General features: G+C 36.1%; 1 protein-coding gene across 2 annotated transcripts; it reads right to left on the bottom strand.

Annotated features, from left to right (window-relative positions):
- Positions 1–18,269: 18,269 nt before the first annotated feature.
- On the bottom strand, positions 18,270–25,608 carry LOC103423978 (bidirectional sugar transporter SWEET17). Of its 2 annotated transcripts, none has more exons than XM_029091600.2 (6): positions 24,722–25,608; positions 24,589–24,625; positions 24,186–24,396; positions 23,757–23,918; positions 18,931–19,050; positions 18,270–18,790 (listed from the first exon to the last, which is right to left on the bottom strand). In XM_029091600.2, exons 1-6 carry the CDS (start codon positions 24,966–24,968, stop codon positions 18,635–18,637), a joined length of 933 nt encoding a protein of 310 aa, XP_028947433.2. In that variant the 5' UTR covers positions 24,969–25,608; the 3' UTR covers positions 18,270–18,634. The 2 variants fall into 2 exon arrangements, with proteins under 2 accessions (XP_028947433.2, XP_070666583.1); XM_070810482.1 differs by having other exon boundaries at positions 23,757–23,945; positions 24,168–24,396; positions 24,722–24,989.
- Positions 25,609–27,524: the final 1,916 nt, after the last annotated feature.

The raw sequence follows: 27,524 nt of genomic DNA, 5'->3' as shown, positions 1-27,524 counted from the left end.
TGTCTCCCAAATCCTGCTAGAGCAAGCCTATGTGCTGCCTGGTTTGCCTCACGCCTTACATGACTGAAACTTGGCTGAGAGAAATCTTGAAGAAAAACACGAGTATCGTTGATGATAAGACCAAGGGGAGAAGTGTCATCTCCTTTGCAACTCAAAGCAGCAATAGTAATTAATGAATCCCCTTCAAACACAACCTGCACTCCTGTTGGATAGATTTGTTTGACAAAACCCTGCCCTTCTTGCTGCAAGGAGTTAGAATTGTCAAAATTTTAGAGAGATAAACCAATAATTCACAACTACTAAAATAGAAATTAGTTGTCCTCTAATTTGCATTTTATCACATACAAAGTCCGATGTGTGTGAGATTTCTTCAAAAAAAATTCCATGCAATTAGAAGTTAAATAACTTAATGTAAGTTATATTTACTTTTGTCAATTTTCTCATTTGGAATTCTTGTGTATTTTCTAACAAGAAGAAATTAGTTACTTATTTTCTAGGTTGGTAACACATTGTTATTGTGTTTTAAATCTTCCACTTTGTTTGACATTCCCATTTTATATCAATCATATCCCCCAACCACGCATAAGAGGGATGTGGGACTAATGTATATGGAAAATGCAAATAAACCGACTCTAATGTCATTTTAAAACATGAACATCAAATCTAATATTATCCGTCAACATATGAAAAATGTTCAAGATCATTTAAATTATTATTATACAAAATCTTACTCTATTCTTTTGCCAACTTGGGATTCATACCCTTGAACATATCTACCAAGGGAGATTCATTAAATTTGCGGTCCCCGTGTGTAGATGGCTACAAGTTTTATGAAGTTGACAAATCAAAGATTAGCATGGACAAGTGATCAAATTTGTTAGTGAGGTCTAAGACATTCAGTCGCTCAACTATTCACGTTTTGGGAATACGGATCCCACATCGGTCGATCAATATTAATCTCATATTTCTATAGTTGGACGTCGCCTGCACACGTGGATCCATGCACGACTATATGTCGATCCAATTAATTAGGGTTTCTACTGCATTTTTTCTTTTCTTTCTGGACATACTGTCAGTAGACAATAAGCTTTCGGAGCTTTTACCACATGAATGGTGTTTCATAGTACAAGTTACCGTACGTTTACTCCAGCTACCTTTTTCTTTTGTTTGATTTGAAATTTGATTTCATACACACACACACACACAGAGTTAAATCTTGTATCTTATTATTCACAACCGAATCTACTTCTGCTTTTGTTTATTTGATCTCATATTATACAGTTAATCTTGTATGTTTTTCTTCACAACGTTGGTAAGTCTGAATTTTGAGATTTAAATAGAATGAACTTGTAACACTACATACGTGTGTGCATCAGTGTTTTGTAGGCCTGATATGGCAATGTCTAGAGCGGTTTTCATGTGGCCTTGTTAGGGTGTCCTTGTCCTTCACAAAGAAGAGTTGATCAGTAGTTCCCTTCTCGAAGTAGCTAGTGTAATTGTTTTGTCGTCTCTCCTAGCAAGTGTTATGGCCATGCTTATGCTATAACTAGATGTGGCCTTCACCACTAAGAGATAATTTATGTGGTCTTCTCCTTCAACAATGCCTTTATGGGATCTTGCACCTCTACAATGACCGGTGTGTTGCCGATATAGACCTATTGGTTTTTGTGATACGGCTGTACTGGTGACATTTTTTATGTTTGTGTTTCCATAGAGGAGCTTACTCTAAATTTTTATCTGTGCTAATCCACTCCAGATATATTTTAGTCACTAGAGTAATGTACCAATTTGACACATCTATATTTATATTTATTGTGAGGATCAATGAAATATCTTTTTTTTTAACGAGGAAAAAAACAAGTTACAACAAGAATCTCCTTGAGAATTAAGGCCTCATTTGGCAGCTTAGACTGTACTGACTATTTCAATCGGATATGATCAATAGTCATTGGATAATACTGACAAAATTAATCAGATGTTTGGTGTAATATTGGACTAATGACCATATTATTTATACTATATTTGGCACTGAATTGAATTAAAAAAAATAAAAAATAAAAAAAAATAGACAAGAAGCAAATCCTATCTTCACCATAGGAAGCAAATGAAAAGCCCCCAAATTAGAGCAAAACCTAATTTGAAAAAAAAAGGGTAAATTAAAGATTTTTCTCTGGCAGCGTTTGTCCCTAGTGGTCTGTAATGGTTCAAAGCAATCGGGTCTGGTACAATGTGGGGGTCACGCAATGGATTTTGTGCTTTTTGGGTTTGGGTTCATGCAGTGTTCAAGGCGGCAATAGTTCGCAACCATGGGATCTCGTTTCAAGATGCAATAGTAGTGGTAGACTCGCATGCAAGATGATGGTGCGAGCAGTTATAGAGAAGTAGTGGGTTATGGGCGGTGACGATGTGGGTTCTCAGAATGAGTTGATTCAGGTGGCAAAGATGGCTCTGTTCTAGTTCGATCCGCCACCATGGATGTTTGAATAGGGACGGCATGGCCTGTGTTTAATTTGCCACCTTTGATTTTCTGTTTGTATGATGTTGATCGGAGGTGAGGAAGGAGAAATAGAGAAGGAATACTTAGATGAGGTTTCATGATGCAAGCAGAGAGGTTGAATTTGTAACCCGACTAAATTATACGGAGGTTTTGGGGAGTATAACTTGGCAGGTGTGAGGGGTATTAAAATGGTGGGACTAGTTTAATTTATCTGGTGCTTAATTAGTACATATGAGCATTAAACAACTTCTACCGTATTACTTACACTATTCGATCCTTTATACGGCGTGCCAAACGAGGCCTAATGAAATATCACTCGATCGTTCTTGGTGAAAAACAATGAGAACCTATTTTTAGTTTTCAGGTAAACTGAAATGATTATCAAACATGTCTAAACTTTCATACCTTTGATTTTTGATCATTTGAGAGTTATACTTAATTTTTGTTTTCTTCCAAAGAGTTATACTTAAATTCGCTATTGAATAACTACGCATGCACTACCTTTTTTATTTTATGAATTATTGGTTCGACAGAGTGAGGAAAAGGTGGCATATATTGGATCAAATATATCCCGTTAGACAATTATGAATTTTGAGCTCAAGATTTGTTGAACTAAACGAAGTCTAACGACACTAGATTGACGATCATTGGATGTTAACGTTGTTTGTACTGTACTTGACCAATCCCAAAACTACCAAGCACCGGTCAATGTTATACTGTCAAGGATCCAGAAGAGTTTCCTTCCAACCAAGAGGCCAATCACAACGCAACACGTGTCAACACCAAGAGGTCAATCACAGGGCGACACATGTCAACATCAAAGGCCAATCACAGCATGACACGTGTCAAGGTCAGAACAAAGCTAGAAACTCTCTTCTATAAAAGGAGATCATTCTCCCACAATAATCCTTAATGTCATTTGTACTAAATCATTCACTAGTACTCACTAAAAGGAGAGCTTGAACCTATGTACTTGTGTAAACCCTTCACAATTAATGAGAACTCTTCTACTCTGTGGACGTAGCCAATTTGGGTGACCCACGTACATCTTGTGTTTGCTTCCCTGTCTCTATCCATTTACATACTTATCCACATTAGTGACCGAAGTAATCTAGCGAAGGTCACAAACTTGACACTTTCTGTTATACCAAAGTCCTTGCTGATTTTGTGCATCAACATTTGGCGCCGACTGTGGGAAATCGCACTTATTCCTACTCTCTTCAGCTTTGTCAAGCTGGTTTACACCATTGGTAGACTCTCTTTTGACCAGGCATCCCTCTCCAACATGGGGAGTGAATGAAGCCATATCACATAGAACGACACCTCCATTGCGCCTAGTGTAAGACAGCGAAAGAAGGAATGAAAGAAGTTCGCTCTTCAAGCTAAAGTCAAAGAGTTGGAGGCTCAGAACAACAAGATAACAATGAAGAATTAGGTCATTCAGGAGCAGTATGAGAAGCTATTCGAGACGCTCTATGAGGCTAGGCATACTCAAACACACGAGCTCATCACTTATGTGGAAGTCAACCATCAACTGGGTGCCCCCCAACACGGATGGTCACTTGTCTTTAACATGGATATTCCTGACGAGGAGCGAACTACTCATCGAAATGTCAATCAACATAAGACTTATCTTACCCTAGCTGCTTCGACCCAAAGTATGAGAAGTGGAGGAAGACACCTTCTTGCAGAAGGAATGGAAGGATCAAGAGCCAGTTACCATGACTGTCGAGACTTCATAAGATAGCAACGAAAAAATTCTATCCACATAGGCTCAAGGATCAAAGACCCAAAAGTCATCGAAGGGCTCAGTCTTTTACCATAACGTAGGCCAACGCTTAATCCAAAAATAGGAACCACATGCCTTGGAGGGACAAGACGGTGAAGGAGACTTGGGGGACTTCCAAACCGCACGTCTAGAAAACTAGTATGGTGAATCTAAGAACAAGCCACATGCCTCTAACCAAACTCTCATACTTCCAAGGGATGAGGAAAACTTACGAATGAGAGTTCTAATGATGCCTGACTCCACTCAGGACCTTCTTATCTTTCATATCCTCGAAGAGGTGACCAGGCTAAAGGCTGAGCGTCATGTCCAAATCCCTGGCTAGGATCAACCAAGGCCCGACCCTCTGATAAAAAGAATCATTGGCACCCCTCTACAAGGAGAAACGAAACATAAGCTTGGCTTGCAATCTTTGTTGGAAATATGCCCTGAAAGTCAATCTTTGGAAGAAACCTTTCAGGATAATAAATGGATGTATAGATGATTCTTATACATCAAATGGCAAAGATACTATTTAAGACTATCTCTATAAACGATATATGTCCTAAATGGTAAATCCATGGACAATGGATCGTTTGAAGAAGTAATCTAATGAAGTTAGACTACAGAGACCTTCTTCACGTAACCATCATGTCCAAAAGGTTCCTGGTCATAGGATTGTCGGAGGGATACTGACAATGCATAGACCGGTACATACTATGTCCGCTTCAATTAGAAGGATGGAAAGTCTCATCCCATTCGTGTAGTGACACTAAGACAAGTATGTAGGTGCTCATTAAGGGAATGAGTTCACTGAACACAATCGAACGAGAGTACTTGCATGGAGGTCTACTCACATGTCAAGCAAGTAACTCTAATAGTTGGAATAATGTAAGTAGTCCTTTAACCTGAGGCATCATCGTTGTCTTGTGGTTAAGTACTTGATCTTTGATTATGTCAAAGTCACTCCATCCGCGGGTGTCCACGGCATAATCGGGGTTAAGCCACTTAGTCATGAAGGCAAGTAAATGCGCAACAAGGAATCTCTAATCCTCGTTAAGAGAGGATGAATACTCTAAGATATGATTCTGGAATCTTCAGCCGAAGTATCGAGCGTAATAAAGGAAAGCGTTCCTATACGACTCAATTGAATCATATAAGAAGGAATAATCACATTAGGGTTTTGACATAATATATCCATACCCTAGTGATATGATTGAGAGTATTGTTTTAGAGAAGGATCGAATTGCATTGTAATTCCAACTGAATAGGTTCTCCGAACAACTTCTACATTAGCTTGGGTAGTCATGATATATGGTTAGATGTAACTCATGGCTTGTGAGTTCTTCTAGATGATTAAATGTAGTCGTCAAAGAAGAAGGTGAATTAAAAGTAAGTTTTAATTCACTAAGTGATTGGATTAAATATAATCAATTGGATTGGTGCCAATCACCTCACTGCCTTGCTAATTAGAACCTAAAACGATTGTTCACCAATACACTCTTGTAGTGAGTAACTAATGGATGATAGAAAAAATTAATTGGATTAATTAAGTGTTGTGATTAATTAGAAAGTCTAAAGAAATCATAAAAGCGATATAAGATCATTTTGGGCTTAAAGAAACGTTCGGGTTTAATTGGGCCCATTGGGCCTAAACCCATTGGGCTTTTATTCAAGCATTGGATGACTTGAAATAAATAAAAGCCCAAAGCCCAAACAACATAAAGAGGGCCGGCCAAAGGAGGGAGAGAAAGGTCAAATGTTGACTTGTTTCTTTTTGGCTATAAAAGGAACTTTATAGCAAATGTTTCATTAGGGTTTTTGAAGTGTTAAAAGAACAAAAGAGAAAAAGAAAAATATCTCTCTAACACTCAAAGGGCCGACCACCATAGGGGGTTTTTAGCTAATCATCTTTTCACCCATTTGGTTATTCCTTCATCCTTCTCACTACACTAGTGGGTGATGATCTTTAGAGGTTTTCAATTTTGGAAACTTGAAGAGAACCTAGGAGTACTCATACTAAACAAAGTGGAGGAGGCAAGGAAGGAGGCTAGGCTCAAGGACTTCAAGGAGCAAAGGGCTTGGAGGTGGTCCATCCTTGGTCTAAGATCTAGATCAAGAGGTATAAAACTACTCCTAAACTTTGTTCTTATATAAATTTGTTTTTTATGCATCTTACATAAACCTATGCATCTTGAAGAGGATTTACATGAGTAGAGCTTTATTAATATATGTTGAAATGCTTCCATTGCTTTCGTATATAAATCTTGAATTGTATATGCATGCTAGTCACTAGAAATCCCACATGAATCTCATAGAATTCCCTACAATCTTATACTGGAAGGGAGGACTCGATTGAACACCTTAACTTCTTTAAGTCCACCATGCCATATTGGATGCACGCCGACGAAGAGCGATGTCTTCTCTTCCCTTCCACCCTCTCTGGCAGAGCTTTAAATTGGTATTGTCTTCTTCCACCCGAGACAGTAAATTCATTTGAGGAACTAAGGAAATTGTTTGTCTCTCAACACATCTTCCAAACCGATCGCTTACATTCTGCAGAAGCCGAACGAGTCATTACAAGAGTATGTTGGTCGCTTCAGCCATGAGTATTCTCGCTGCGCTGAGGCAGATGACAAGACCGTCCTTAAAGCTTTCACGGCAGGCCTACACGATTGTTTCTTCAAGTACATGATCAATGCCAACATTTGGAAGACTTACTCTAAGGTGATGACACATGCTTACAACCACGCCTCTGCCGAAGCAAAGACATACCAAGAGACCCCCCATATGGTTAACCCCTATCAACAAGTGGGAAGTGGAAGTCAAGTTCTACCGAGTGAGGAAATCTTGACCATTCAGACACCCATTGCATCATCTCCTGCCTCATTTAGCTACTCGCTAAGTCATCAAACGTATTTGTCTCTTGGTAAAAGGAAGGATTTTTACTCTCAGCAAGCCCATTACAACAAAAGGGATAAAAGTTCGTATCAAGACAACCAGGGGTGAATGTACTGTCAACTATTATGACTATGGGGCCAAGCCTCACTCTTTCAAAGTGGAGGACTAGGTACTGAACGAAATGCTATTATAAGAAGGCATACACATTACAACTGTTTTTACTCTCAACTGCTTGAGATTTTTGTCACACAAGTCATTCGGAAAATATTTAAAGAAGAGGAATTCAGACAACTTCTTTTGAGTCTTTTGCATTCCTAGCACTGGAACACTTAGTCTACACTGACCTACCCCTATACTCCAACTCAGAGCTTCAACATGCGTACTTTGACACAAAGTATGTGATATTAAGTGTTACAACCAACATGGTTCACATATCGAAAGCGTGGATCTCTTCATGCATAGCAAAACATTCATAAGCATCACTCATGTCAATCAACATAAACATCATACATTCCAACACATTCATACATAAACATCATACATTCCAACACATCCATACATAAGCCAACTGTGCTTCGAAAGGGTTCAACATATTTTGTGTCATTCGACACTTGCTACAATCTGCCTCGACACCTTGCCCTTATTCTCACCAACTAGGTGATGAAGGAACTTACCTTCGTGCCACCAACCAGGTGATGAAATGTACAACCCGTACTCTAATATTATTTGGCAACTTGTCACTCTTATCACCAACCAGGTGAAGAAGGAACTCACATTCGTGCCACCAACCAGGTGATGAAATGTACAACCCATACTCTAATATCATTTGGCAACTTGCCACTCATGCCACCAACTAGGTGAAGAAGGAACTCATCTTTGTGCCACCAACCAGGTGATGAAATGTGATGAAAGGTGATGAAGGAACTCACATTCGTACCACCAACCAAGTGACGAAAGCAACTCACCATTCATTCCACCAACCAGAAGACGAGTGGTACAACTTGTACATATGAACTCCTAGCATTCACAAATAATAAAAAACCCTCAAGCTTTACAACTCAACTAGGGGAGCACTCATGCCTAACAAGAGTTATAGTCACCAACAAAGTCTTATTGCAAGCCAACAACGGCTTCAGTGCATGGTATACGAAGATCAAGCTCTTCAACCCTCTTGCATCTGCTTCAGACATTTCTCCTCTATAACAATGCAAACACTATAACTCGTAGAAAGCTTCACACACTCTTGATCAAGACTGTTCGAAGCAAATTCAATTTATATGGTTCATCCAAACCTTCGACTACTACAAGTTGTGGCTTGCATCACAATCTCTTGCTCAACAGTGTGGAAGCAAAATTTGTATATGTTGTCTCTCCACATTTTCAAATTTCTAGTTTTCCAAAAAAAAAAAAAAGAGAGAGAAAAAAAAGGGATAGTGGGAAATTCAACAAATTTCTAGTTTTCCCAAAAAAAAAAAAATTGGGAAATTCAACAACTTCAACAAATGGAGGGCAACTATAAATGTCAAAAGCTTCACACACTCTTAATCAAGATAATGTGAAGCAAAATCAATTCATGGTACCCAACAAAACTTCACTACAAAGCTTCACCACAAAAGCTTCACCAAATGCCAAAAGCTTCACACACTCTTGATTAAGATAGTGTGAAGCAAAATCAATTCATGGTACCTAACAAAGCTTCACTACAAAGCTTCACTACAAAAGCTTCACCAACAAAAGCTTCAACAAATTGAGGGCAACTACAAATGCCAAAAGCTTCACACACTCTTGATCAAGATAGTGTGAAGCAAAATCAATTCATGGTACCCAACAAAGCTTCACTACAAAGCTTTACCTACAAAGCTTCACCACAAAAGATTCACCAAATGGAGGGCAACTACAAATGTCAAAAGCTTAATACACTCTTGATCAAGATAGTGTGAAGCAAAATCAATTCATGGTACCCAACAAAGTTTCAACCTCAAAGCTTCACCTACAAAGCTTCACGTACAAAAGCTTCAACTTCAAAGCTTCACCTACAAAGCTTCAACTCCAAAGCTTCACCTACAAAAGCTTTAACTTTAAAGCTTCACCTACAAAGCTTCAACATCAAAGCTTCACCTACAAAGCTTCAAAATCAAAGTTTCACCTACAAAGCTTCACCTACAAAGCATCACCTACAAAGCTTCAACATCAAAGCTTCACCTACAAAGCTTCAACTCCAAAGCTTCACCTACAAAAGCTTCAACATCAAAGGTTCACCTACAAAGCTTCAACATCAAAGCTTCAACATCAAAGCTTCACCTACAAAGCTTCACCTACAAAGCTTCAACTCCAAAGCTTCACCTACAAAAGCTTCAACATCAAAGCTTCACCTACAAAGCTTCAACATCAAAGCTTCACCTACAAAGCTTCAACTCCAAAGCTTCACCTACAAAAGCTTCAACTCCAAAGTTTCACCTACAAAGTTTCAACACAAAAGTTTCACCTACAAAGCTTCAACACAAAAGCTTCATCTACAAAAGCTTCAACACTAAAGCTTCACCTACAAAAGCTTCAACACCAAAGCTTCACCTACAAAGCTTCAAAAATATATATATATATATATATATATATATATTTTCGAAAATTCGAAAATTCAAAAAAAAAAAAATCAAAAATTCAAAAATTCGAAATTTCGAAAAAAAAAAAGAGAGCCTAGGCCTCCCATTTTTGGGCCTAATAACTTTCATAACAAATGTACATGAAAGAGGAGTTTTGAGCTACCACTTAGAAAGGAAAATGGTGAAGTTTTGTTATTTTGGAAACTTGGCTACTAGCAAGACACCTCCTTCGTCAACTCCCTTGACCAGAAACTTGGGGGACTCCTACCATATGCTAATACACCTCGGTACTTGGAAGTTTCATGACAACTCAGTGACTTGGATTTTTCAAGTCTCCAACCGAGAAGTTTTCCTCACTCGGGAAATTAAAGGAGCATTACCTCAACCTACATGCTTCATTCACAAAGCTTCAACATACAAGCTTCAACATACAAGCTTCAACAAAAGAAAAAAAATTCAAAGAACTTAGTGGAGGAGGCCTTGGTGTATTTAACACAATATGTTGAAATGAAGCAAAGCTTATTTATTGATATCTCCGATAAGTTACAAATATGTACATATACATGAATCAAAATAAACAAACAAGAGAGAGCCTTCACAAAGGTTGCTAAGGAGAAGTCTCAGCAGTCGGCAGAGCCCCAGAAAGATGAGGCACCAGAGGGTGATCATTAAGAGCCTTAGTACTGGGCAGAACCCCAGAAGGTGGAGGCATCAAATGTTGATCATTTGGAGCTTCATTACACGGTACAACCCTAGAAGACGAAGGCAATATATGCCTTTGGAACAAACCCACAAACCTCTGATGATTAAGTAAAATCTAACCATCAGATTCCTGCACCTAGTCAAGCTTCCTCTTTATGCTTCTAGCATAGTCATGTGCAAGCATGTGCAACTGTTTATTCTCATGCTTGAGCCCTCTGATTTCCTATTTGAGACTTATCACTTCAGTTGTCAATGAATCAACTTGGCGGGTTCGAGCAAATAGGCGTTGGGCCATATTAGACACAGAACCTGCACACTGAACACTAAGAGTCAGAGAATCCTTAACAGCCAACTCATCAGACCGTTTGGAAAGTAGTCTGTTATCTCTGGGAGTAAGAAGGTTCCTGACCACTACCGCAGCAGTCATATCATTCTTCGTCACAGAGTCCCCAATGGTAAGAGGACTACTAAGGGATAAGAAGGATGGACATCATATGTTGTCTTGAGAAGACATGACTGCCTCTTCACCAAAGTTCAAGTCAAAACGACGGTCGGATGGGCCAGACATTTTCATAAATGATGAAGTAAAAATGAGTCTGATTAATCTCTGAAGTACAAAAATAAGGGAAAATTTCCTATAAGCAATAACTCTATGAACATACTTCTTGCACACAATTGGTGCCCCTATAAAAGAAAAGGCAACAAGGCCGCTTGTTCAAAAATCAAAGAGACACCACTCTCCGAATTTTGAGAAGCAGATTTTCCTGAGTAAAATCTGTTGACAATCTCCACATGCAACATCAGCTCATTGGGTACCACAGATAACTTTGTCAGAGATCTCTGACAAATTTTAAACACATAAAATTTGAAGGTCCAGCTACCCTACTATTACCCACAAGGGTAAAGGAACATCACCACTGCTTGATAACTAGAAAGTCCCTATAAGTGTCAACCTCTGTACTCCGTGACAAGGTAGACTGGTGAAAATGCCTAACCTTTACTCACATCTGAGAAAACACTCTAAATAGGATTGCTTGCTCAAAAATCAAAGAGGCACCGCTCTCCGAATCTCGAGAGTCAGATCCCTAAACATGATTATTTGCTCAAAAATTGAAAAGGCACCACTCTCCGAATCTCGAGAGCCAGACTCCCAACAAGATTGTTTTCTCAAAAATCGAAGAGGCACCGGTCTTCGAATCTCGAAAGCTAGACTCCCAATAGGATTGCTTGTTCAAAAATCAAAGAGGCAACGCTTTCCAAATTTCGAGAGCCAGATATTTAACATCTTCTTGCTCGAAAACGGAAGAGGCACCACTCTCCGAGTTTTGAGAGCCAGATTTCCTTGGATAAAGCTTGTCTGCAATCTTCACAAGCAACATCAGCTCTCCGGATACCACGGACCACTTTTTCAAAGTGCTCTGACAAAGTTAAAACACGTAATGCTTGCAGCTCCCATTACATGGCTATGACCAAAAAGGGTAAAGGAATAGCATTACTACTTGTTGTTGGGGAAACTCCTATATATATCGACCTTCATCCTCCACGGACAGGTAGATCTGCAAAAATGCTCAACCCTTTCGCATATCTGAGAGGGCACTCCCAACAAAGTCTCTCGAAATACTCAGTTTTTTTCCCCTCCAATAATACCTCTGCAAACTAGCCACACCAGAATAAGAGTATCTCATATCATCAGGGTCAAAAGCAAGAGTATCCCATATCATGCTTTTTCCCTGTCTTTTCCTTTGCCCTTACTCTTACCTGCAAGACAAGGAGAAATAGAGCAATCAGTCAACACTTGGAATCAAGCTTCCAGTCAGGAACTAACTACCTGGAACCCCTTGCTTGATTACTTACCTAGCATTGCTCTCGAGTACTCATCTTCAACATCTTGTGCTTCCAGTGAAGATACCACATTTGCCTGAGGAATAGATATGGCAAGTGAAAAGGATACAAGGAAGCATGTGGAGACAAGTGCAACAGAACACGTGCCGATTCACCTATTACTTCTTCAAAAGCAAAAGTATCTCATATCATCAAGGTCGAACGAACTGTTGATTTGATAGACTTGTTTTGACCCTCAAATTCTTGAGTCGGCCTTATTTTCTAGAGGAAACCAGAAAACCCTCCAGCCCAGTTCAAGAATAAGCCTGTGGAAAGTTACTTCTTCAAAAGAAAAAGTATCTCATATCATCTCTTCTCCATATCATTTTCTTTGTCCTTGTCAATGTCTACATAACAAGGAGAATGAGAACAATCAGCCGTAACATGAGATCAAACTTTCGATCTAAGACTGACTGCTTGGAATTCTGATTGCTTACCTTGTCTGTCACCTCTTTCGGCAAATCTCCTCACTCAGAGACTTGGGGGACTCATACTATAGGGTTTGTATCACGCTTGACCAAGTCCGAAACTACAAGTAAGCTTTAAGTGAAATTGATACATTACTTTATGCATCTCCATCGGTTAAAGATACCACCCTGGGATGGAGGAAAAGTACTTCCAGAGAAGATGCCACATCTACCTATGAGACAAATAAGGTAAGCGAAAATGATACCACACTTCGGTACTTAGAAGTTTCGTGATTACTCAGCGGCTTGGATCATGCAAGTCCCCAACCAAAGAGCTTTCCTCACTTAGGAACTTAGGGGAGCACTATTTGTACCGTACTTGACCAATCTCGAAACTACCAAGCACCGATCAACGTTATACCGTCAATGACCCAGAAGAGTTTCCCTCCAACCAGGAGGCCAATCACAACGCAACACGTGTCAACACCAAGAGGTCAATCACAGGGCGACACGTGTCAACATCAAAGGCCAATCACAGCATGACACGTGTCAAGGCCAGAACAAAACTAGAAACTCTATTTTATAAAAGGAGATCATTTTCCCACAATAATCCCTAATGCCATTTGTACTAAATCATTCACTAGTACTCACTAAAAAGAGAGCTTGAACCTATGTACTTGTGTAAACCCTTCACAATTAATGAGAACTCCTCTACTCCGTGAACGTAGCCAATCTGGGTGAACCACGTACATCTTGTGTTTGCTTCCCTATCTCTATCCATTTACATACTTATCCACACTAGTGACCGGAGCAATCTAGCGAAGGTCACAAACTTGACACTTTCTGTTGTACCAAAGTCCTCGCTAATTTTGTGCATCGACAAACATATCTCCTTGCGAAGAAAGACATGAATCATGTGAACCCTAATATCATTAGCAAAACATGACCCTTTGGTAGCAATTAGGGCTGGGTTCGGTTCCATTCGGTTTTGTTTTTGGTCGAAACTGAAAATCGAACCGAAGTTACTATTTAGTCTGGTTCGATTCGGTTTTTCGTCAGTTTGGTTTTTGTTCGGTTTGGTTTTTTTTTTTTAAATAATACAATAATGCTGAATACAATGAAAGTTGAAGAAACGTGAAGAAAAACAAATCTTTAGCTAAAAATATAACACTTCAAATCCATTCAAATCTAACATAAGTTTTAAAATTAAAAAGACCAAATTCCAGATCAATAAAATTGCAGACCCAAGTCACTCATATCTATCAAAATTAAGCCATATCAAAGAATAAAATCGACAAGAATTATATACAATTTGCACCACACTTAGTTGAATCTTCCAGATCAAAGCTCAATGACCGAGGAGAACAAGTCCATGAAAACAGTTGCGGTGAAAGGTGGCTAGATCTGGTGCATGTCGACAATGGCGGAGGTATGAGTTGGACAGTGGGATGAAGAAGGATGCAGCAAGGGAGAAAAAAAGAAAGGGAAAGAAATGGGTGAGAGGGTGATGAGAGAACAAAAGAAGAAAAGAGCAAGAGAGAAATGGGAGAGGAAGGTGGCGGCATGAGAGGAAAAAAAAAGAAGAAAAAAATGGAGAGAAGGAACACGGCTGGGGAGAAGAAAAGAAGGAATAATTAGTATGTTAAGGTTTCTAACTTTCTAATAGGAGGCCTAACATTCTATTTGGGCTTGAAGGGTTTGAAGTTTGAGCTTTGAATTAGTTTAGAAATAAATACCCATTATATATAATAATTAAAATTTTATATAAAATTAATATATATTTATTTGGTTCGGTTCGGTTTTTGAACCTCAAAAACTGAAACTGAACTAAACCAAACCATTTCAGTTTGGTTTGGTTTTTTTTTTTTTTTCAATTCGATTTTTCGGTTGCGGTTCGATTTTCGGTCCCCTTTCTTTTTCAACCCATCACTAATAGCAACGGTAAGATTGATGGAAAACTGCTGGCATAGGGTTCTTTCGATGTGATTGTTTGGTGCAAGTGCAATTTAGTTGGACTATTTCATAATTTAATTCCACATACACATAGGCCCCGTGATTGCCACTAGACCTTGTATACATAAAAACAGATGATGCTTTTGACTTTGTTACGAAACATTTGGGAACCACATGCAAACCCACATGACAACGATGACATGATTTAGGGACAAACTTGAGACTGTACACATTGTACATTTTGCCGAACCGTCTTTCATTTTTTATTTTTCAAGTATCCCGTCACTATATGATAGGTGGTCTAACCAGAACATTTTCACACCGTGTGAAAAGCAGACTTCATTCATGTATTTTTCAATTATTTTGTAAGATTGGCTAACAAGGACATTTGCACACGCATGTGATACCTCGTAGGGCTGAGTGTGACAAAAATTAAAATGAATTCTAACGTCCGGCCAATCAGACCGCCTAAGTTGTCCGGCCGGCACTCACGAAAACAGCTAGCGAGCCTGGTTGTATATCATGTTTCTCCAATCACCCAAAAGTTGACCTAACTGATGAGTGTATTGCCGCATGCAGTTGAGTTGAAGGAAGAATCTCAAATGACATGAGAGTTTATTTTACTCTACCGGAGCATCGTCGCCGTCCATTTTGTTTATTCAGATGCCAAGTATGTCATTCAATCTTCTTGTGTGCCTTGATCGGAATATATCTTACGGCTCCAACCCAAAATATCATTATTTTTAGTATAACTATATTTTTTTACACTAAAGGAAAGAGGAGTTCGACTAAGCCAAACAATGAGCAACCTAATTTGGTATCGAATTTGTTATTCATGAAATTCGAACATAAGACTTTTCACTTACAAATAAAAAGAAATACTACCACACTGTAATACTGAATAGTAACCCAACATATTTTTAAAATAACCCCATATTTTGTTTTATCTTTTTTTTTCTTTGCCCTTTGCCCTTAAGACTTGTAGACTAGTCTAAAGTGGTCATAGGAAAGGAAATAATATTTTGCAACAAATAAGACAAAACCGTTGTCGTTATTCATGACTTTAAGGGGACCATTCTATTAGAAAAGCTTATAAATTAATTTTGTCGATTAATGTTTGTTTAATTTGCAGTGGCACAGCTGAGCAAATGCAGCAGCAAGCAATGCCTTTTTTTCCTGAAGGGCATGCGTGCATATCGTTCACTTCACACTCGGTAGTCGTGGGCTTTTAGTTTTAAGTTTTGAGATTGTTTAACAAACCAAGATTGTAAATGCAGCAGATAGTGTAATGAAACTGAAAGTCCCAAAGATTTAACCAACAATTAGGATATTCTTAACGTTGTTGGGCTTGACAGGTTGATATCATAACTTTTTTTTTGCTTGTTTGGAAAGTATTTTAAAATGATTAAAGACGCTTTTAGAAAAAAAATATTTATGAGTTTCAAAAGTACTTTAAGTGTATTTTGCAAGACGTGTATAACTATTAAGGATTAATTTCAAGAACATTTTCTTTAAAAACGCTTCCAGTCATCAAGTGTAATTATTTTGCATTGTTGGTAGTACAATTTTTTTTTTTTTTGACAAATGATAGCAGTAGTGGATTAAATTATTAGTTGTTTGGGAAGAGGGAGATCGATGAAGATCGAACCTACACCAGAGTGCATATACATGATTTTTTCTAATCAAATGAACAATTTAATTACACTTTGGTCAAATATGCGTTAATAATACAATCAAATGAACAACTTTTAATCACACTTTGATGCAAAAGTAACACTTCTTTCTACCATTGTGGTAGAAAGGCACTCGCACATTATCCCCCTTGTTGAATCTCTAAAGATCTCGAAGTACTCTCATTAACGTGATTAACTTCTTTTCTTTCTTTTTATTGGTTGGACCACACGTGTCGGCCTCATGGGTATTGATTGTATTACCTTAGGGCCCAATGTTTCCTGAGGTTGGGTTGCGAGTAAGAAGTCCAACCTCATGTATGACGGTCTCTCAAGGCCCAATTAGGATGAGGTTGGTTTCACAAACAATTTAGCATGTCTCATCTTATTCAATGAGAATTGTTATTAGCTAGCGCTTCAAAATCTCATTTGGTACTCCAAATTTTCTATAATTAGAAAAAAAAATACACTTGTGAGAAGTGTAGAATGAGATTTTTGGAAGCCAATAACAATTTCCTATTCAGTTACGTTTTCATTATTTGAGTTAACCCCTAATGGATAGCAGAAAACATTCTCTGCTGAGAGTAGAAGAAACAAAAAAGTAGCAGCAGATTTTTTTGAACTTTTCAATAAAATTTCGCGGAAGATTTTCTGTAGAAAACACTATTTGTTCAGAGTAGAAGACTGCCTTCTTCAGATTTTCTCACTCCCTCTCTTTCTCTCTCCTCCTCCTCTCTCTCTTGCTTCCTCTTCTTTTTCTTCTTTTTCATATTGTCCCCTAAATTTTTGAGATTTTTTTTTCTAAGAATGATTGAGATTTTAGATTTTCGGTTTATTTTGGTATTTTTTGAAAGCATTTGATTTTGATATTTTGATTGATTTGGATGCATGAATTTTGAAACTAATCTTGCAGAAGTGCAAGAATTTGAAACTAATCTTGCAGAAATGATGTAGTTTTGAAATTGATCTTGCAGAAATGTTGGAATTTTGAAATTGATCTTGTAGAAGTGAAGAAAATTTTAAAATTGATCTTACAGAAGTGCATGAATTGCGAAACTGATCTTGCAGTGTGCATAAATATTTACGAATCTAAAATCAGTTTGAAGTTTTTACAATGATGTCAGTTTGTAACTTTGGATTAGTTTAGTAACAAGTCTATTTGGGGGCATGGCTGAAATTTTACTAGTTTTGTGGTAGGTTTGATGGGGTTTGAGCCTTTGTCTCTTTTTGAAATGATTTAAAACTAGCGGAGTTCTACAAATTGTATTTTGTGTTTTTATCACCATAGGTAAAGCTCTTTAGTTTTAACTCTTCAAAAGTATATTTGTATAGTTAATCCACGTGGCACCATATGATTGGATAAGGAGGACCCATTCGTCACACCAACACTTAAAATAAATTTCAACGGTAGGACAACGGAATGACCAAATTGGTTTGCATGACACATTTTCAAGGACTAAATTGATGAATTTACTATTTCAGGGACTATTATGATTGAAATGTCAAATTTCAAAGGCTAACGGTGATAAAAATCATTTGTGTGCCACACCAACACTTAACATAAATTTCAACGGTAGGACAACGGAAGGACCAAATTGGTTTGCATGACACATTTTCAGGACTAAATTGATGAATTTACTATTTCAGGGACTATTATGATTGAAATGTCAAATTTCAAAGACTAACGGTGATAAAAACCCCTATCCATTATTGTTTAAGGTTTTTGTTTTTCATATTCTTGTGATTCTATGTGTTGAATGGACTGCCTTCTTCAGTAACTTACCGACCATATCTTCCTCCTCAGGTTCATAAGATTTCTTTTCTATTTACTATTGTTTAAGGCGTGTCGTATTGTTGTGATCCTATGTGTTGAATATCCAAAAACAAACTACATGAAGAAACAATTATGTTACAAAACCCTTACATAATTATGCAGCAGTCTCGCAATCATATAACTCTCTCCCCCTTTCAATTACAAAGAATTAATACATCAACAGGTACCTAACCTATATACTTAAATATTTAGCTCACAGAACACACTTGTATGAAACTTGACTTTGTGGTAAATTAGGAAGGAAATTTGAAAAGAGATATCGAGAACGAAAGGGCCCCATTTTCTCCCAAGTTCCACATTCCTCTCCCCATTTCTGCTCAGTTTCCCCCTCCCCTTCCTAGTGCAGGCACTCCTCCTCATCATGTCTGGCTCCGCCACTCCAAACCGATGACTTCGGAATGTTAGAGCTTAGTTAGGTAATTAACTAAGTAGCATCAGAGGATGAGAGAAGGGGTTCATGTTCCCTTCCTTCTTCCAACTGTTCGCCATCTGAAATTTGATTGGATGGTTTTGCATTTCTGTATATCGCATATAACACTAGCTGCGTCGTTCCCAGAAGAAACCCTATCCCGTTAGGTACCTACGTACAACCATGCATGCACAAACCCACATATATATCGATCATCACATACTTTCAAAGACTACTTCACTTAACTGGGGAGGGGGGATACAAATTGTGGATTAATTTTTTTATATAAAAGAAAAAAGATATATATTTACCCCAAGGAAAACATCTTGTAAGAGCCAAGCATAAAATGTCCACACCCCTCCGTTGATGAAAAAGAAAAATGAGAGGAAGAATGGCATGTACTCCACACTCTTGGTTGTTACCACTGTTTTCTGAACATAATACAAACAATATGATATGTTAAGAGTGTTAGTATGTCCGACGTACATATACATTAAAGATTTAACCGTTAGATACTCGGTAAACAATCTAACAACAAAAAGTCTAACAATTGAAAATTTTCGTGTATAAATTACATTGGAGCAAAGAGAGTTTTCGTAGCATGTTCATCTATCTGAATTTCATGAATCTTGTCACGCCATATAAAGAGGAACATGAAGCATCAAATAATGCATGATTTATTTTCCAAACCTGCATGAAGCAATATAGGCCAAATATGGCAGGTGATAGGTTATAGCTTAGGGCCACATACAGTCCTAGCAAAGGTAGAATCTGGTCCGGACGTTCTATTTTTTATACAAGCAAATATAGGAGGGGAGCTCGGATGTAATGACAAATGTTCTTAACATATTTTGCTCTTTGGCTTTATTAGTTAAATATTTAAATGTATTTATATTACATTTATTCATCAACTTATATTGAAGATGTAACGAAAATCTATAAATATGGTAAATACATATAATTATACATCACTTAATCGTCAACAAATAGTTTATGTTTGGCTAATCATCTGCTTAGTGTATTTTTTTTAAATAAACATTAGTGGGTTAAATTGTTAGTTGTTAGGAAGAAAAAGAATCGATAGAGATCAAACACACACCACTGTACATAAGCATAATTGTATTCCGCAAGTGGGGTAAAATGCCATCTATATTACATGATATTCTCTCATCAAATTTTAATTGTGAAACAGATACTTGCATTGCTAAACTGTGACTCTAAAGTCTAAATTTTGCATTGATTTGGTAAATTATTCAAATTTCAAATTTGGCAATATAAGTATATTTTGTTACACAACACTTTTTGATTTAGAGGCTGAAATATTAGTATATCTTGTTACGCGACAATATAAGTATATTATATAATGGAGGCTGAAATACCTATTAAATTCTTTTCGGCTTCAAAAAATATATACTGTTATGACAAAACTGCCAACTGGTTCATTTTTTTTATAGTATATTTTGTTGTGACAATAAAATGTCCTATACACCCCGTATATATCAATGGCAGATGTGCACCCTATATATGAATATGATTGGCAGTTTTTGCGAACAGCTAGCTACCACCAACAAGTCAACAACTACACTTTATTAAAAAAATTATAAATTTTTCAACATTGCACAATGGGACTTCGGTATCAAGATTTTCAACAATAAGTAGAGGGCACGAAAAGAAATGGCTTATGATATAAAGGGTTTTTAAAAAGAAAAACTAATAAAAAAGGGTTTGAAAATTTTGAGTTTTAACCAAAAGGATAAAAGTATGTTATAAGGGAATGGTATTAGAAGTAATTTTTAGAGTAAAAATGTCATTAATGTTAAAAGTGAACATTACCAGGAGTGTTTTATTAAGACTTCCTTTTTTTAAAATTAACCTATCACGTTGTCACTTAGTACTATGGTCTAGTGATATTCTTTTTCATTTGTAAGTGAGAGGTTTTAGGTTCGATTATCGTTAAAGTTAAATTTGAACCACATTTAAAAAAACAAATTAACCTATCACGTTAAGATGATTTTGAAATTGAAATTTGAGTGATGTAATTCTTGAAAATAAGTGTCGCAAATTAATGTGATAATTTTATCATAACTTTGTCAAAAGTTATGTTATGTGCTAATGTAACATATATATAAATGAGTCCCATAAATCTAATTCAATATTGTCATGTGAAAAAATAAATAAAAACAAAAGTTCTGTTATATGCTGATGTGGCGCATAACTGAGTCCTACAAATCTAATCAAATATTGTCATGTGAACTAAAAATATTTAAATAATAAAAATAAAATTTTTATTTTTATATGATTAAAAACTTATAAAGAAAAGGTAAAAAAGGGCAGGTGAAGAAGGGGGAATGCAATTACCATAGGATGGTCCAGTGGTTGGAGATGAATTTCAGGTTGAATTTCACACATCACGCCTTGGTTTTGATTCTTGCCGCTAGTGAATCGCACGATAGTGGTTAATGGGTAACTGAAATGCCTCTGTGAGTCTTTTCAGCACCTGTAAGAATGGATTGTTGTGGCGAAGCCACTAGCTGACATTTTTTAAGAAAAAGAAGATGGGGGAATGCAACATTTAACATATGAGATTGTCCACTCATTACTACGGTATGATGGTGTTCATCTGCACAATCGTCGAAGAATGTGCCAGCACATTTCAAAAGATGGAATTTGAGATTGTGCAGGCGTGAGGAGGGATTTGGGTGTGGTTGTGCTCAATTGGAAGGGAAGAAGATGAATATATTATCTTCATTATTTGCATTAAGGGAAGGGGATGAGCTTAATCTCACAATAAGTTAGCAATAATATAGTTCTCATTCATATCTAAAACCTTTCACTTACAAATGAAGGGAATTATCACTAGAGAGTAGTAATAAATGACTTCATTTTTTAAGTTTTTAATTATATAAAAATAAAAATTGTATTTTCATTATTTAAATAGTTTTAGGGGCATTTAGATTTTTTTTTTTAACAAATGATATTATCTATACTAATTAAGGAGGATGAGAGTAAGTTAAACTTCACAATGAGATAGTAAATATGTGGTTCAAATTCGTCTTTGGTGAGAATCGAACCTAAGACCTCTCACTTACAAGTGAAGAGGAATAATATTAGATTGTAGTACTAAGTGGCAGGAGCATCTAGTTATGAATCCCAAAAATCAACATGACTATTAGGTTAAATTCAGAATTATCTTTTCTCCACTTTCTTTTTTTATATTCATTTTTTATATATTTTTTAATATTTGACATAAATTAAAAATTTTAATTTTATGCAACTTCTATTTATAACAAATCTACTTAATATACTAACATAAATCCATCTAGTGAACATACTAACTGAAGCAACAGATACATAACTGTATATTATACCTATAAGTGAGAAGTGAAACCTAACTAAAAAGTACAAAAGTATAATATACCCACAAGACATATTAATCTGTGATACAGATTGATTATAAAAATAATCTGTCATATAGGTAAATAAATAAAATTAACCTGTAATATAGATTATTACAAAAATTAAAAATAGATGGGGTTAAGAAGAAGGAAAAGAAGAACAAGAAATAACAAAAAGAAAAAGAAATAAAATGAAACGATTAAAGAGGTAATTAGAAAGAAATTTAATTTTTATAGTAACTCTTATCATTAAAGAGATAATTATTGATAACAAATAATTCTAAACTAAAGGAATTAGACTTATTTTAATAAATGGACTATTTTTAATATATTGGCTTAAAAATTTGGACTTATATCAAGTTTTTCTAAATTTTTAACGCACATAAAATTATTTAAAACTTTCATACATCAAGTTTTTTTAACCCTAATCTCATACCTAAAATTACATTTTTCTCTTAGATTCATACTTCTGTTAGTAATTCTGTTAAGGAGTAACGTGGCTTTCATATGGCTTCCACATGGCTTCCACGTGAATGATGGATGTGCATCTACTTGTCACTTTGGCCCCACATGGGCATTAAAAAAAACAAAAGAAAAAGTAATCCCCTTTAGATAAATTTCAAACCCAAAAGGAGAGTAAAACATCAAAACTCATTCAATTCAACTTCAAATTCATCCCAAGCAGATCCTCGTCATGGCTTGACCATTTGGACTCAACGAGAAGGCCTCGCCGGTGAAATATGGCGGCAAAGAGGCGTATGTATTGAAACCAGAGCTTTTTGGGGTTTAATTTCGGGTCTTTTTTCTCCTGCAGATGGTGGTGTTGCTGTGGCGTCACCGAAGAGTCCCAGCAAGAATAAGTTGCTGGTTTGATTGATTGATTCATCAAACTCCAAATTTAATTTTTTTTTTCATTCAATTTTATTTTCTTTTGAGTCAAAATACATATAGATGAACAAAAATGGCAAACTGTTAGGTGTGCGAGAACGATAGAGAAGTGTGCAGCAAAGGGTTCGGGAGAGGAAGGGGACGACGTGGTGGGTGACGAAGGGGGGACATGGGGAGAGCTTGAGGGAGTGGTGACGGGGGAAGTTTGGACTCAATCGGCCGGAAGTGGAGGACATGGGTTGGAGGTAGACCTCACATGGTGGTTCCCAATCGAGATTTCATAGCCGGAGTTGTTGGCGGAAGAGCTCCAGGTTTAGGTCCATTTGAGGTGGTGGTGGGCGCAAAGCTGGAGCTGTGGAGGCGCTAGAGATGCTTGGTCACTGAGGTGGGATTGGTGTTGGCGGAGAGGAGGGTTTCTTCGCTTGGGGCCAGAGGGTTTCAAAGAGTATTTTAGTTTATTTCTTTTAATTTTTTAATGTTTACATTGATCCAAATTGACACGTGACGTCCAGTCATTATCCACGTAAACGTCACATCCTGCATTAACAAAAGTTTTGAAGGAAAGCCTAACAAAAGTATTAAAGGGTCTCACAACCCACACTTTAGGTATTAGGTACGAGATTAGAATGAAAAAAACTTGATGTATAAAAATTTGAAAATCATGATACTTTAGAGTAGTAAAGTGAAAACTACTCTTGTATTATAATTATATTTTTAAAATGAAGTTGGTCAACGACAGAAATGATATTTAATTTAATTATTATATGATAAGATTATTTGAAACAAATATGGGCGTATTAAGAATAATTTAGGTGTTGAATGACAAAAAGAAAGTAGAATTTGGGTCTCCTTACCATGACAACTAGAGGCGATGCGTACATGATGATATTCAAGCCTGCACATATGAATCCTATTGCATCAATACGTGTATCTCCCACCAATGCCAACCATGTAGCTAAAATGGCTACTGCTAGAAAACCCACATCCAAGGTTCCAATCAAGATGACAGTTTTTACCTGAAATATTGAGACACAGACATCATTCTAGACGGTTAGTTAAAATAGTACAAGTAACATAATTCAAACTTAATATAACACATTTTAGGCAAAAATCATTATTTGACCGTCAAATTCATAGTTTGGCAAGCGAGTATTTTTCTAATTACTATGAAAATGTTGGGCTTCCATCATAAAATCAGTTTGCAATATCGGAAATAACCCAACTTCCTATAAGCATTTGCAAAGTTTATTCTTTCAATGAATAACAAAATTAACATTCCATACCCTCATTTTTGCCGGGGCATATTTAAGAAACAAACAAAGGTAGATAATCTCAACAGTAGCTCCAAAACCATTGATAGTAGCCACAAGTAATTCTCCGGACTTAATGATTCCATAGTAAGTCCACAGGGAGGAGTTGAGCAGTGTGCAAACATAAGGCAGGCTCTCAAAGTCCTCCGTCGATCGGTGTTTTACGATTCTCCAAAACGTCGGACTGCATACAAAAATATATACATTAATAATTAATAACACACCGTGTGTCTATCGCTCGAAACCCTAACAAAATGCCAGAGTTTTAAGTACCACTTGAAAGTTGCTAACTAAGCTTATTGGATCTGTAGCTCTAATTAGCTCTTTTAAGGATTTGAAGCTTGAAATTAAGAAGAGATGATTAAGATATTCTTACACAGGAGCAAGGAACATTAACACTGAGATGATGTTGCCTGCAATATATGAAAACGTAAACCATGAGGATTACCTTAATTAATTAAAATACAGCATTACATCCCTAATAATGCAAATTAAAAAGTTATTATTACCTATGACTCCAACAAAGAAACTCAGGCCTTCCATGTTTATGGAGTTCGACGGACCCCTTAATTGGTTCCTCTTCTCTTTGTAACAGGCGTTAGGAGGAGCTGGGTTTAGAGAGAGAGAGAGAGAGCGAGAGAGAGAGAGAGAGTTTCTTGATTCCAACATAACATATACTATGGCTGCATCAATTTTTAACAATATGGTTGAATAGTAATAATAAAATAATTTTATGGTAGGATTATACATCCACATACTCTTTGTGCTATTGAATAATTTTTATCTCCTTTTCTTCGGCCAAAAGTTGTGGGTCTATCTACTCAGTGGAAACCATTTTCTTGTCGTGGAAAAGTCTTTCTCCACTGTCCAATAATGTGTATTAAACAGGAAGACTTGAGAACCACGTGCTGAACATATAACTTAAAGCTTTCCGGGAAGAATAACGCAGACAGATCATTTGGGTTAATTTCGATATATAAACAGCATATGTAATATCATGATTTTCCTCCTTTTTCATGATCGATCACGATCTTTCTCCCTTATCCATATATTCAGGTAGCAGTGATACTCCTTTTTTCATCTCCTGACACTCTTCCAATTACTTGTTTATTGATTATTCTTTAATTTATTCAATTTAATAATTAAAAAATTCGACAAAAAAATATTTAATAATATATATATATATATATGAGTGCAAAATGTGAGAAATGAAGTCCGGAAATTACTGTTATATAACTTGTTTGAAAATAATAATAAATATTATCAATGAAACCAACTAGTTTAGTCATCAACCACTTTGAAATGTATTGGTTTTTATTCAGTTGGTTGAAGGATATTAAATAGAGAGCTCAATAATTAGTTTATTAGCTAGGTTTCAGCATGCATGACCTAACCCATACAGCAAACAAAGATAAGTGCTTATAAGTAGCTTGTAGTTCAGTTGGTTAATAGAATTTGTTTATGCATCTGATGTCATGTTTTCGAATTCCCCTTCATGTAGTTTTGAAAGAAAAAAAGTGCTTTACAAATGGATTTGTTCCTACAAATACAAATATGTGGTTTTCGTCATTTAATACTTTCGTGGAAATATAAAAAAAGAGAAATTAGGTTGACATATTTCTTTTTTCAATTCCATTGATTGAAACATTATTTCTTTTCAATTTTTAATTAAGGTCTCTTGGTTTTAATAAACATTATTAATTATTTCAATAATAAAATATTTTACATATCAAGATAATTAAATTTTATTTCTAAATTATTCATTTAGTGTTAGAAACGTTACATTTGATATATTTATATTTATGGCTAAATTTTGTATCATATATTTTTATTTTTAGTTTGTACCATTTTAATTTGCAACCTTTTTTTTTTTATAAATTGTGTCAATTTTCTATTCAGTTTTAGTTTGTACATATATATTAATTTCTTTTTGTGTCCATATTTTTCAAAATTTTATTTTTACTCATATTTTATTTTTACCTTTTATTTGTACCCATAATTTATTAATAATGTACCCATTTGTCTTAAAAAATGTACCCTTTTTTTTGTAAGTACCATCTCTTTTATGTAAAATGTGCCCATTGTTTTTTTTATATGAAATGTACCAATTATATAGAATGTATCACTTTTTTTTTTGTATAAAATGTACCAACTTTTTGTATGTAAAATGTCATTAATATGAGTAATGAGTAATGACAAATCATGGGTTTTATTTAAGCATAATTTTTTTTAATATTTTTAACAAATTATGGATTTTATTTAAAATCTCATTAATATAAATAACTACAATATCAAATTTTAATTTAAAAATTATAATAACCTACATAGAAATGTATTATTGTATTAATTTTAGGAACTTCAATAAAAAATCGAAAACCAACAAGGTTTCAATAAAAAAACGTTGACAAATAAGGACCGGATCCAAAGTCATCCTGGAAAATATGGATCCGTGTTCTTTTAGGAATCAAGTCAGATTTTTTCTTAACTTTGTTGGCTTGTAATTATGGTTTAAGAATAAGGTGGTCCGAATGAAAGCTTGATTTACAAGAAGTAACATATATATAATAGGACGATCTTTCTTTTTCCCTTTATTTATTTGATGTTTCGGTGTCGGTTGGCCAAATTATTGGCATTGGCGGGCCTTATACTGCTGGAGCACTGGGATCACATAACATGTATGGACATCGATCGGCCATAAAAGAGCTATATGGATCATCTGGAGATTTTCAACCAGAAAAAAGAAGAAAAAGTTGGGATTTTTATCCCTTTGATATTTTATTATTAATATATGTTATGTAAGATCAAAGTTATGCGCACGTTTGATTAGATGTGCGCTAACGTGCTCGAACGAAATGCCGTGCGTTTTCCGATAGAAAACAGATCATGGAAGGAAGGGATCCTTATCCTTGTATTATATATACAAACACATGTAGCATGCATTGTGAAAATCTTGGCACGTGAATTATACGTTGTAGATGTAAATTTCCGTCTTCTTTTTCTTTGATAAAATTGTACCTACAAAACAATTAACATATTAGGTCAAGGCCAAGAGCCTCACGCATCCATGATGAATTGGGGAGGGGGGCATTTTGGTCGAAGAACCTCCGATGCCAAAGTTAGAATTTAGAGAGAAAAATGTTAGGAGAATTTAGAGAATTTTGCAAGAATGTTGAACTTAGGTTTTCAGATAAAATAGGGTGCTATTTATACGGGTGTGGCCGGTCCCTTTGGGAGACATGGGAACCAGCCACTTTAGTGGTTTTTTGGGTGTGATTCACAATTCATTAGCTAATTAATGAATTAATTGAGTAA

The sequence above is a fragment of the Malus domestica genome, chromosome 13 (genome assembly GCF_042453785.1).
Source record: "Malus domestica chromosome 13, GDT2T_hap1".
Lineage (NCBI taxonomy): Eukaryota > Viridiplantae > Streptophyta > Magnoliopsida > Rosales > Rosaceae > Malus > Malus domestica.
The sequence above is the reverse complement of the archived record's forward strand: the minus strand, read 5'-3'. Positions and strand labels throughout refer to the sequence as shown.

Coding starts and splice junctions, on each gene's coding strand:
- LOC103423978 (XM_070810482.1), bottom strand. CDS start 24,968: ATGTGGATGTATAATCCTACCATAAAATTATTTTATTATTACTATTCA. Junction 24,626..24,721: donor TTTCTTTGTTGGAGTCATAG/GTAATAATAACT, acceptor CATATATTGCAG/GCAACATCATCTCAGTGTTA. Junction 19,051..23,756: donor CATCGCCTCTAGTTGTCATG/GTAAGGAGACCC, acceptor TATTATGTTCAG/AAAACAGTGGTAACAACCAA.